This window comes from Temnothorax americanus, unplaced genomic scaffold, assembly GCF_048541705.1.
Source record: "Temnothorax americanus isolate GAGA-0224 unplaced genomic scaffold, ASM4854170v1 Scaffold29, whole genome shotgun sequence".
Classification (NCBI taxonomy): Eukaryota; Metazoa; Arthropoda; class Insecta; order Hymenoptera; family Formicidae; genus Temnothorax; species Temnothorax americanus.
Window position 1 is genome coordinate 1,141,896 of NW_027509432.1, and position 12,648 is coordinate 1,154,543.

The 12,648-nt window shown below is 37.9% G+C and overlaps 1 protein-coding gene across 1 annotated transcript in view; it reads right to left on the reverse strand.

The window, feature by feature from the left end:
• Meltrin (disintegrin and metalloproteinase domain-containing protein meltrin) overlaps nucleotides 1-12,648 on the reverse strand; it is an 81,200-nt gene that overhangs the window by 17,185 nt on the left and 51,367 nt on the right. The window contains exon 2 of the mRNA XM_077410779.1: nucleotides 12,199-12,290. Within this exon, the coding sequence (XP_077266905.1) occupies nucleotides 12,199-12,290 (92 nt within the window). The remainder of the gene's footprint in view (nucleotides 1-12,198; nucleotides 12,291-12,648) is intronic.

A 12,648-nucleotide genomic window follows, 5' to 3' on the forward strand; every position in this document is an offset into this window, starting at 1 on the left:
TTGTATAAGATGCATTTATTTTAATCATTTCAATTTTAACCTGCAATTTTAGCAGCCAAGTTAGTCTTAGTTAAATTTATTTTATATAAGTTATTCCCTATAGATTGAGATTTTCTGTTCTAAAAAAAGAAAAATAACGGTTTATCGTTACAACTCAATGCTCGAATAACATGACCGATTTTTTCTTATCGAACACACCGAAAAGCCCGATCGCGCACCTGTTGCATTAATAGCGGTAAGACTGTGCTTAGATCTGAGAAAATAAAATTTCTCCCGCGAAAATTGAGATCCTGAGATCGTTGCATCGAGCTGCAATTAATTTTATACTCGGATGCTCGCTTTCTCCAACCATGAAACCAAATATGACTGGATATTCAACAATCCTCAAGAATAAGTGATAAACTCCGTAAACTGAATGGACGGGAATTTCAAGCAAGTATTTATTACGAAGCGAATATTAAGCAAGTGAATAATAAAAAATGGTATTCGAATGTAATTTTTAGAGCTACAGCATATATCTGTAAAAAAGTAAAGTTTTTCTAAAAAAGAATGCGATATGGTATTTAACTATGGGGTTTATTTAATTTTCACTTTTAAATTTTGACAGTAACGAAAAATTTCCAATCCAGTTAATCCAATTTGCCGACTGTCATATCATCGAGCGCGTAAAACAGTTAGCGTTATTAGATCGTGATTCCGAGGCTGGAAAGCCTCGGCCTGAAATTCATAAACTCTCGAAATTGCATGGTAGCGCGTTCTCCTCTCTTTCGAGCGCGGCCGTACGCGTGCCGAGTGAACAGAAATAAATTTGCGAATCTCGTTTGCACCGGAGCCCAACGGCGCGCGATGTTTAATTCATGGGCGTTGTCCCAGCCGGGATACTTTTCCTGCGAGCGTTTCGTGTTGAAGAGAATGGATGCTGCGTGACTTGTGGATGCTGCACCGAGAATGACACTAGAACAGTCGGCTTGTAGGCCGACTTGTTAAGCTTTGAGATTACAGTCCGGATGACTTTCTAGTTCGGACAATTATCAAATTAAATTAAATTTTAATTTCCTTCATCAATTAATTATTATACGATATATACCTGAATAAACAGGTTTTAACGACGAGATCTAACGACGACTTTTTTAGTCAATTTGGAATAAAAATCTCCAATCATAGTTTGAAAATTGAAGAAAAACTATTGACTTCTAAATAATATAACGTGCATTTTTGCGCCTGTCTATCTTGGATTTATTCTAAAGTTTTTAACATAAAATAAAAATACATCACTATAAAAAGACATTCTGACTAAATTTTATACTAAATACGATATTCTTCTCTAAAAGAAAAGCAATTTCTTCTGCAATTAATTTCTTATTTTGTGCTACGGCCAAGTGACTGAAAGGAGAATGGTAAAATCAGCCAAGACTTAATCAAGATAGTCTGTTACAACCAACCCGTTTTAGAAGTTTACGCGGGATCCGTACGCGAGATACGTACACAATATCCCCTGGGCTACATTTTACACGTCGGTCTTCTGTTCTACAATCTACGCCAAGAAAAATATAAAAGAAGCTTTTAACTATCTTCCGTCGCGCGCAAAGACGGCGAAACAACGTGAGTAACGTGACGGAAGGTCGACTCTTAATTAGTCTAAGTGCCGCGGGTGCCGCCGCGTTGAACTGAAATTGTGGCAGCAATTACTCGTGTAACGTAACGCAGAATTGGACAGGCGTGGTTTCAACGCCCGGGGTGGATGGACCGTACGAAAGTGCCCTATCCTATTATGAATTATTGATTAACCTCCTTGCGCTCCTTCGACAACAAACGCTGTCTAAACATAGCACAGTCCCAGTTAGCTAGTTTGTATAAAAAAATCACTCGCACTCACAAATAACTTAAAATTGTAAATTACTGCGAAAAATAAAATAGAAGTTTTCAGCGATTCTCATATTACAAATACGGTCGTTGAGGTAATTTTAAATTAAATACGATTTTACATTAAATGTACATTTTATCTTGTAAAAAAAGATAATAAAAAAAAACTTGAAATTGCTCATGGAAAGTGCGCTACGACAGAAGGTAACAGATATAATTAAAATAAGCTAATTTAGTAAATGAGTGCCTGTCAAATGCAAGTATAAATGATGTTGAGCTCTCATTGAATGAACTGTCATTATTTCAAAATGCAAGCGCGCGTGAAATCAGACTCCGTATGATAAAATATGAATTTTAATCCCCACAGGTCCCGCAACATAGAAATTTTGCAGTATACACGTTGAAACGTGCACTCGGTAATTTTCAGAAACACATTAACCGAATTGAAAAGTATCTGCGACGCGCGATATCCGCGAGGCGGCTTACTCTCGGGAGACAAATGGCGCAGTAACGATGTTTCTTCAGGAAGCCAAGTCCACAACGATATAGGACGCGACGGCGTAACACTGCGCGCGATACACGGTTGACAGTGCACTCCTTTGAAATCCTTTCAGCGTGGTGTACATCATTGTCCATAGCGGCAGTTAGCAATCTATACTTGGCTCGCGGCTACCACAGAGACCGTTTTTGATATCATATACCCGCTGCTGGCTCCTGCACGCGCGGTACCATGACTCGCATTCATTTTCCGTCGATATCGAGAAACACATATATTGCTGGGGGTCAGGGCTATTGAATATCTCTATATTATAAACAGAGTATCTCTGCGGACCCACTGCGCGAAATTTATAAGCCTCATTTAATTAATACAAAATTGATTTTTCCTCGGCGAATAATTGTAAATCCCAAAGTTAATTCTCCTCTTCTCGATACTTGCAAATCGATGTTGATTATTTTATGTTAGACACGAAAAATTAACAAGAAGATCAGGGAGTCCGTCGATGAAATATGGTTTGTTAAATTCGAAACATTATATGTAACGCAGTACTGTGTGCAATACGTTGAAACAACAGAAAAGTCGACGAGCAAAATCATTTACCACGACGCCGTTGGATTGGAGGTGATTAAGGAAAACCTAAGAGTTGCTAAGGTAAATGCGAAAGCTCGCGAAAGTTCGCGAATATACTTTTTGTTCCTCGCTCTGTTGGCGCATCCCAAACAATTTACCGAGCAAACTAACTGCATTAATCGGTTGCCGGGTAACGAATTAAGCAGCCGGTGATCGTTCTAACTTTTCCACAGCCAGTTGGGGAAATTCTGTGAGTATATACCGTCACTCGTCGACGAAAAAAATTTGCGGAAAAAATTCGCCCGCACGAGCCTGTCTTTTTAATCCGGCAACTAGAACAAGTTAATCCAAGCAACGGGGGAAAAAAATGTCACGGAAGGGAAAACAGGGCGCCTGTTAAAACAAAAAAGAAAAAAAGAGAGAAAGAGACGAGAGCTCCTTTCCAGCTACGGTAAAACTCGGCCGACGTGGTCCTTACGTTTCATTGTGTGTCCCCGTAAACCACCCTCGCTCAACGGAATTTCCGGCTCCGTGGTTTCTACCGCATCCTTCGGAAACCCGAAGAAAAGAAAAGCTTGGCGGCGACGCCGATATTTTTAAGGAAAATTCCGGTGGTGCACCATGCGACAATGCCTGTCACCGAGGAAGACGAATTGCGAAGGATGCTCGTAGAAATAGAAATGCATTCAGGACGTTCTAATTAAACATGGAGTTCGCATGAATCACCTCAATGGTAATTACTCCAGTTTTCATTAAACAATTAACAATTTTCTCATTCCTCCTCGTATAATATTCGCTCGATAATATTCGTACCATTACTTAATTATAATAATGTCACTGTGTGTTTAACTCAGATTGGATTTAAATTAATCGAGAGAAATTAAGATATAACGCGATGAAATTACAATATAACACGATGCTTTCTGACTCATGCTGCAAGTGATATAACCACTCATATTTTGAAAATTATAATGAATATATTTATTATACAGATTTTAACATTCATTGCTTGTAACATTCATTTTCACTAAATAAAGTTTAGCTTCAAACTTTACGATGAACAACATATATATATGCATGCTTGCTGCTAATTATGTAACATTGTAACATCTTAGATGCTGATGTGCAAAAAATAAAATTAATCAAAAAATTGAAATAAATTATATGTATATATACATAATTGGCTCGTTACTTTATATCTTGAACTTAAATTTGTTAAAAACATTTAAAAATTACTACAACTGATTAATCTGTGTTCTCATAATATTCACGTGTGACCAACCGAGGAAGTATTTCAATAAACAAGACCAAAACTCAACGTCCATGAACATGAAAGGAGAGTCACACAAAAGGGAAATTCGGATATGCCGATTGTCGTTTGTGTGCCGTCGAGCGAGACGATGCTCGACGAGTCGGACGCGTTTTATCGTTAGCTTCGCTGAAGAACGTGAGGGATCGCATTTGAACGAAATACAGTAAAATTCGCGCATTCTGTAGAGAGCACAAAGACTCGCAACTGCGCCTGCGGCGCGATTTAAATGGCTTTGCGATTTTAATTACGGCGCGGTTACGTGCGGTCGCGCTGTTATTCGCGTCGCGGAATACAAATCATCGCTCGATGCGTGCCTGCGGTAATTGCCTGGTTACATATCGCCGATATTGCCTGCCGGGTTAACGTTGTGGTTCGCGAATTCTTTTTTTCCGAGTGTTTTACCGCTCGAAAAAAAATTTTATTTCAATTTATCGAGTCGTAACGAGTTTGATTTATAAGTATTCGTCTCTAGCATCGCTACGACTGCATATGGGTGAAATCTCTGTATGAAAAAACGAGGTCCAATTATTTGCCATATATAACAGACTTCTATAATTACCAGATACTCAATTATAAATAAAAAGAATGCATGACAATTGCCAAACGCGTATATTGTCTCGGCGACACTCGTGAATGCCCGTTAATTTTTTCATCGTCGTTTTAACAAGATAAAAGCAATAATTTTATCACACAACAATACTACTGATAAAGTGTTGGAGATCCATTAATCAAATTATTCATTGCAGCTTCGTTGTATAAATCGCAGTTATAATGGGAGATTTATGATCCACTGAATCTACATCAGGGATTTGCAGGCGGAAACAAGAGATCCTCTGTGTATCCACCTTTCTATCTTCGCGGTAATACGAGCAATAGCGATATCACATACGATGAAGATTTCCATGTGCGTATCGCAGCCGAGCTTTGAATCCTGTTAACGATTTCACCACGTTGACAAATGTGGACCCAGTCGGCCCCATCGGTCAATATTTCTTTTTACGTAACCAGAAAATCGCAGAAAGTATATATACGTGGCGAGCTTTAAAAAAAAATACTTTGGCAGTAAAGGAAGGAGCAACGAGCGTACATCCACGCTTCGCACGCACGGCTGCGTCGAATGAAAGCGGACGAGTTAATTAATGACACCGATTCACGAATCCGGCAACGATCCCGGCGTAAAATGCGGACTATAGTTCCCCTAGGAAGACTCGCTTTCTCGCTTTCGAGAAGTTGAAAGATCTGCTGCTCGCCGAGAGAAATGTTTCCACTGCACGCTCAACGTTAGATTTTTTATCGTTGGATATTTTTTACGAAACAAATATTAGTTGCTCGATCGCTTCGACGATTGCGGAGACGATTAATTTTTATCAAGTGGCCTTCAGCTTTTAAATACGTAGTATTATTGTGCGTGTAGAAACACGCGCGTGTCTTGTACGTGCCATGCTATTTTTGGTTTCGCGCGGCTAGAAGTTACGCGAGAGTCTCGGCGGCGACGATCGGGAAATCGCGCGTTCCGCACGCGTGCTGCATATACGCATGATATGAGGAGCGAACGCGCGCATTGCCATATTCATTCTCACGACCACGCCAAGGTTGCGGTGATTCTATGTTTTCTCTGTGTATGCCTTTCCCTCTCTCCAACGGTACTTTAACATGCGTTGAAGAATGCTCAACAAACCTCGCGGGCGCTATTACAAGCTATTTATGTCGCCAATGGAGAATTGTAACACGATATAATTTATCGCGAAACCTTTATGCGAAATTTGTTAGCATATTCTAGTACGAATTGAGTGCAACTATATATTTTTAGTAATTGTTTAGCAAAATAGAATGACAATGAGTAATTAATTTCCTCTATTACGTCGCATGTCGGTCTAATTTTTAAAATTCTGATGCTGTCTTTGAAGAAAGATATACGAAATGTTCTATCCATACCTATATGTTTGTCAATCTTTGACAAACCATGTTTTAATATCTCTTTTTTGATAAATGTAGTTTTTTACGGGTATCGCGATACAGCATGTTTGAAAGTCGGCAAGCACGAGCTTAAGAGAAAGCGGACAGGTAATTTTCGATATACGTCGAAAGCGTTTCAACATACGGTTCACGGGCCCGGTGAACCTGAACTTTCCGCATTTTCTGGTCTCCTCTAGATTACATTTACTATGTCTGCAAGGATGGTGCACACGTTACTACTAGGGATCCGTCGTAGTTACTTTGTGGAATGAAAGAAATCTTTAATCTCTCGTCGTCCTAGACGAACGTTGAGAGCTCGCGAATAGAGGAAGTCTCGTTTCCGCAGTTTGCTGCCGCTATAGCAGATGTGGACAAAGAACTTGTCGTCTGTATGATTACCACAATCTAATAGAGAGGAAATTTATATTATGCGCCGCGACCGACGCAGTTCCGTTTTCAGCGATATTATATTCGAAGCTTTAATTATAGCTAGAAAAATTTCCTTAATTTGCTATCCGGTTTAAAAATTGGGATAATAGACACAATGTTTAAAAATATGACTTCCGATACGCAATCTAATTATAATGAAGCAGAATACGTTTGTTTATAATATGATAATTTTGTGATATGTTAGCAAAATAAATCGAAATAAAGCGAAATATAAAATCAACCATGTCCATCTGTCTTCCGCAGAGTCTTATCGATATCAAAATCAAAGTCTGTGAACATAACGGTGTATTTGTGTACGTGCATTTGCCTCAGTATTGATATATGGTATTAAAATTAGGAAAAATAAAAAAGGAGCTCTTTCATTACATTACGTATAAAAGGGTAATATATTTAGTTGGAAAGTTGGAAGGTTGTTACTTCCTTGTGCGTTAGAGAACCTTTGGAACATGTTAATTAAACATTAATTTTAATAACAATAACAAGCGAAACTTCGTATTCGTGGGAGCAAACTCGACTTCATTTCACGTAGCTAAGAATGTGTAATCTACTAATTAAATAAGACCTGATCTAATAAGCAACGCTACTATTCAGAGAGTAGAAATTTTGCCTCCATCAAAATTAGTAATTTATCGATTATATCATTAATATTATTTAATCATTTTATTATTCTTTCAATTAATCTCGTCCATTTATTTTATTACTTTAACGATCACAGAAAGTTAGCAATATTAGGTACATCGACAACATCGTTCACTGATGCCTCTACTCCATCGACTTGCACGACCGCGATCGCTGTACTTGTGGAAGTACTTTATCTTTCCTTTGTGAACTTCGGGCACCGAAACCCCGACGTAAAGCTCGAGCTGCACATAAGGGAAGATCCACTCCTTTCAACCCCTTTCGTCGTACCTCTTACCAGTCAGGAATATAACCACGCGGGGATGGTTTAGAGTCGTAGCACGCGATAAAGCCGAACGGAACTCCATCGAGAATTTATCGACCGATATTGCGTTTACTCACCCCGCGGCTTCCGTGCATATTAGCCGTTTAATTACCTAATTGCCTCTCCCCCTCGTCACCCACGCTCCACAGGTCCCGATAGACGATTTCGCCTAAACTCGATTACATCTCGGTGCAGCGAAATCGAATGCATTCCGAGAGTACGAGAGAAGTTGAGCTCCCGAGATGTTCTAAGTTATATCTGAATCAGTGATTATTAAAGCAATTACGTACGAACTCAAAGCACTTTGGGATCGCTATGCAGCGGCGATTATGATATTTCGAGAAAAGCGAATAAGGTAAAAAGAATTTTTCTTTCTCTCCTCGTACATAAAAAAAAATTCTGCTAAATTTTTTATTATATTTTTTTGTAAAAATGTATAGAAAACCAGTAAAATTTAATGATTAATCGTATAATACTGAGACAAATATTAACGAAACAATATAATTTCTTTCGTTTCTGTAAGTTGCGGCGAGGAATTGAAGACTATCATAGTTCCCTGACCTTTCCTACTGCGTTAAATTTCTCTGTTCTAAACATAGTTTCCGCGATTTTTTGCATTCCGTTTTTAGGTTCGCTGCAAGAAGCTCGAACGTCGGGACATCATGCGAAACATTGCCTTTTTATACTGTTCTTTTTAAGACAGGCAGACATGATTCTCGTATCTCTTACGATTCTCCTATCTCGGAATCAATAAATATCACGCGATACGCACATGCGATAGATGCAGAAACGCAAATAACAATCGAGTGTGTGTTATTTGAAACGCTGGATTGCAGGGAATTGTAACTGCTATTTCTATCAAGCGGATTGATACTGTCTGTTTACTGGGTTGTGTGATAACGAGAAACGAGATCAATTACTCGTTTCATTGAAGACTATATCGCGAGGTTTATAATGGTTTGCATTTGATATTGGTATCGCCGTAATTCCGGACAAAGATGTCAATAGTCCAAATATGACAATTGATATCAGTGATCAATTTAAAGTTTAACAGAATGAAAAATTCCATATTGCATGTTCATATTGATCAAAGCTTTTCACGTGTTTTGTAAGAATCTGTCGCATCAGAAATAAAACTTGAATGCTTTAATAACGTTATTGCTTATTGAATAAAAGCGACTTTTCCATCACAAATTCGCGATAATTAATCAAATGAACAATTCGTTCAAAAAATCCAAAGTTTTTTTTTAAATACACTTAATATCGATGCATATCAACAATTAATCTACTGCAGTGGTTATGCGTTTAATTGCACGTCCATTGTAAACTACAATGGACTAGATGCATGTATGCACATATTACATTTTCTCATCGTCTTGTTAGACCGGTTGCTCGGTATTCTTTTCGATTCCACTTAGCATCAATCAAGAAGTTTGCTTCGCGGTCTATTCAGGGCCAAGTCCCGCACGCGAGTCGCAACTTTTTGTGTCACTAAATCACAGTCTGCAAGTCACGCACGCTAGAAACTGCAATCTACAGCCGAGCAGCTGCGGTATTAGTAAACTCGCGTCTACGTTTCCTGGCAGAATTACGTGTCAAACGGTGTAAACTATATTTGGCAACACCAAAGTATAGATACTAGTGTTGAGTTACTCTTATCCGGACCAACGAGCACGCGGTACTACTACACATACGCGGTACTACATACGCCGTGTGGTCGCAGCATTCGAGATTGCGGTATAGTTGAAGTTTGTTTCGCAATTTTAGAATTCCAAATGTTAGTGCAGGCATTTCCGGATCCGTTTAAAAGAAAAAAGAGAGAGAGAGAGTGTCGAGATAAAAGCAAGGAACTTGACACCACATTGCCCTAGGTTCTCCATCGGCGTAAAAGCTTCCTAAAATTAGAGCAGCAATGCTGTGATCTAAAACGTTTTTCGTTGTGGACCTCTTTTTTTCATATGCGATAGCTCGTGATTTTTAAACGCGTTTTACAAATTTCTGAATCAAGATTAAAATTCAAGGTTTCTTGATTCTTTTATTACTTTATTATAATGTTCTTAACGACGTAACTTTTATTTTAGTCAGCTTAGTGTGCTAAGACTGCAATGGTATATTGTCCAGCTCTTTCCGTGATTCTTAATTTTCACGCGTCGCGACATGCGCGGTGTTATTGCAGTTTATATGCAGTTTATATTGCAGTTTATAATAATGTGCGACGATCGCGGACGACTGTGCTGGATGGAGGCCAATAAAGCGAATTGTTCACGACGTTTGAATGTCCCATAAGAATGCCCCACTAAAACACAGACTACTCGCGTGATATTCCCCCGCGACATTTTTTATTGTTATTTTTTATTGCTCACGGAACAGGGCGATATTGCCCGGTAAAATTACTTTACTCGTCGGAGTGCATACGGTCAATCCTCTGGTGATCTGGTCCATAAATATGTATCTGTTTCGGTTTACCAATATTATATTACAATATTATATATCTAATGAAAAAGTACAAATTATGGCGTGGAAAAATAATGTGGTGAAATCTAAGAATTAAATTTTATCTTCTAACAAATTGTATTAGAATTCATTAATAAAAATTATGCGTATGTTAGGATTAATAAATATTATGTTTAATATATAAATTAAATATTATTAATTAAAAGCATCTATATATAAAAGTAAATTTTATATTAACGAATTAAACAATTATTTTCTTAATGTATTCTGTCCTTTCTCTTCTTTCCTCTCTGTAATATGTAGATTTATTCTTAACATAAAAACTGTCAAATAAATAGATAAATTGCCGTATTACAAATTCAAAGGTCAAGTTGTAAAACATTCCTGTTTCCGTTGTTCCATCTCTTTATCGGCCGGAATTTAGAGGGATGCGAACTATCGCTAGTATGTTTGTTACATGTCGTACTCGCAAAGTGACGTACGTGCAGGTCCATTGTGGTGCCCGCCAAATAACGGATTCAAGAGAGACGTCACCGAGACGAGTGTACACCCAATGTAAATTCCGTTGTTGTTTCTGTAAGTCTTGCCCTTCTGCCTGCCATCTTCTATTACGTGGTACGTTACGCCAAGAAAGAGGCGAAGATAGGATAAAAATACAAGAACGCGCTGTATTCAAAACGGCTTTCACAGAAATGAAACGTTACTTTATATCTCGACGTTACATGGCTTTCCAGTAAACGGAAATGTTATTGCATAGTCGACTAAAATAAAACGTTCTTATTTTCTTAGATCATATAGTACTCGTTTCTTAATATATATAATATTTTTTCTCAAGATATATTTCTGAAATTAATCCATTATCTATATATACGAGAAGAACATTAACAGAAAATGTTTCAGATGTTTGAATAGAGTTTAAAATAGTTGCAAAATAATATTAATAAATATCTTAGCCACTTCTAAATCTATGAAAACTTAGAAAAAATTGGGACTGATATTTCTAAAGAATCTTCAAAACTTGCGACCAAAACTAGTCGTCAATATTTTTTATTTAATAGTTGATACGATATATATATATATATATATAAGTATAACATTTTTTGGTGAAAACAGAGGAATACTTTTCCGGATATATATATATATATATATATATATATATATATATATCCGGAAAAGTATTCCTCTGTTTTCACCAAAAAATGTTATACTTCTTTTGAAAATAAGCTCTTCGATGGGCATCAAAAGAAAAAAACCGAAATGTCTATCTTTCATACAGCAATCTCTCTGTTGCATATTTCCCCTGACGGATTTTTCCGAATCTGCCACTGGCAATGGTAAAACGTCGGTCGAATTTCTCTCTCTCTCTCTCTCTCTCTCTCTCTCTCTCTATTTGCGGCGCCATCCTATCTAATAGCACGGCGACCCTCGGCGGGTTTTGTATTCGTTGCACGCCGCGACATTTGCATTGAAATTGTTGCACCCGTCGCCGATGCGCGTTTCGCATCGTAATCTGCCCGAGCAAATGACAAACACCGCGTGCAGCCGCGTGAAAGTTTGCGGGAAAAAAGCTATTCGGTGATCGCGGCTGATAACGAACAATGCATTACACGGAAGGTCACAGATCGCGAGCGTTGGCCTTCGCCAAGTTTCCGGAATATCCGGTGCGTTTCGATAATCGGAGCGGGCGTAAAACTAAATTGTAATTTCATGTAGGTACCACATAATAGGATGAAAGTGAAGCGCATTACATTACAAACAATGTCATAGAGCGTGAGAGGATGGTCGATTAAAATTTTTTGTCACATAAATAATCTTTAATAGTTACGAGAGAAGCAGAGAAAGTCTCTCTACCAGAGATGAAAGATTCGATGTATTGACGAAATTTATGCGGGAGAATCATAAATAAAAATCGTTATACGAAAAAACGTTTTCATGATTCATATTTACAGGTCAAGTGTTATATGACACGACAAAGGGGGATGAAAGAGAGCTGATTTAGGAAATCCTTGAATATAGTGTTTTTTTTAAATAATGATATCGTGATCGAGCCTGAATAGCATTTTAGAAGCTGCGGGATATATATATATAGCACACGTATTACATTATTTTATGAGATTTTAAAGACTTTTTTCAAAAAATAGCTGAACTCACATTCTCTTTGGTTGACGAGATCTGCCTTTTCGACCTGCCGTGATACACTCGCGGTCTCACCAGCGTGTGTGTGCTAAAGTCTGGGGACGGACCTGTAACAATCAATCAATTATTAAACTGATGTTAAAATGTTGCATTCGTTAAAGCATGTAATGCGAAATGGAAATTTTTAAATGGAAATTTTAATCTTCAATTCTGGCAGAAGATATAATGCAAATTTAAAATTCCAAAATTCGACAAAACCTGCTTTAAAAATTCCTTTCTTTCCTGATAAAACATTAGATGTTTTTCTACCTGCAGGGTTAAAGCACTTTGTGCTTTCACTTCATACTAAATCCAGTACCTATAACTTTATAAGTCAAGTGACTCTTGCAGAACTACTCAAGTGTTAACAAGCGACAGGCAACGTTGAAAAAAAGGGTGCATCGGGGGTCTACATCGTAATACGTA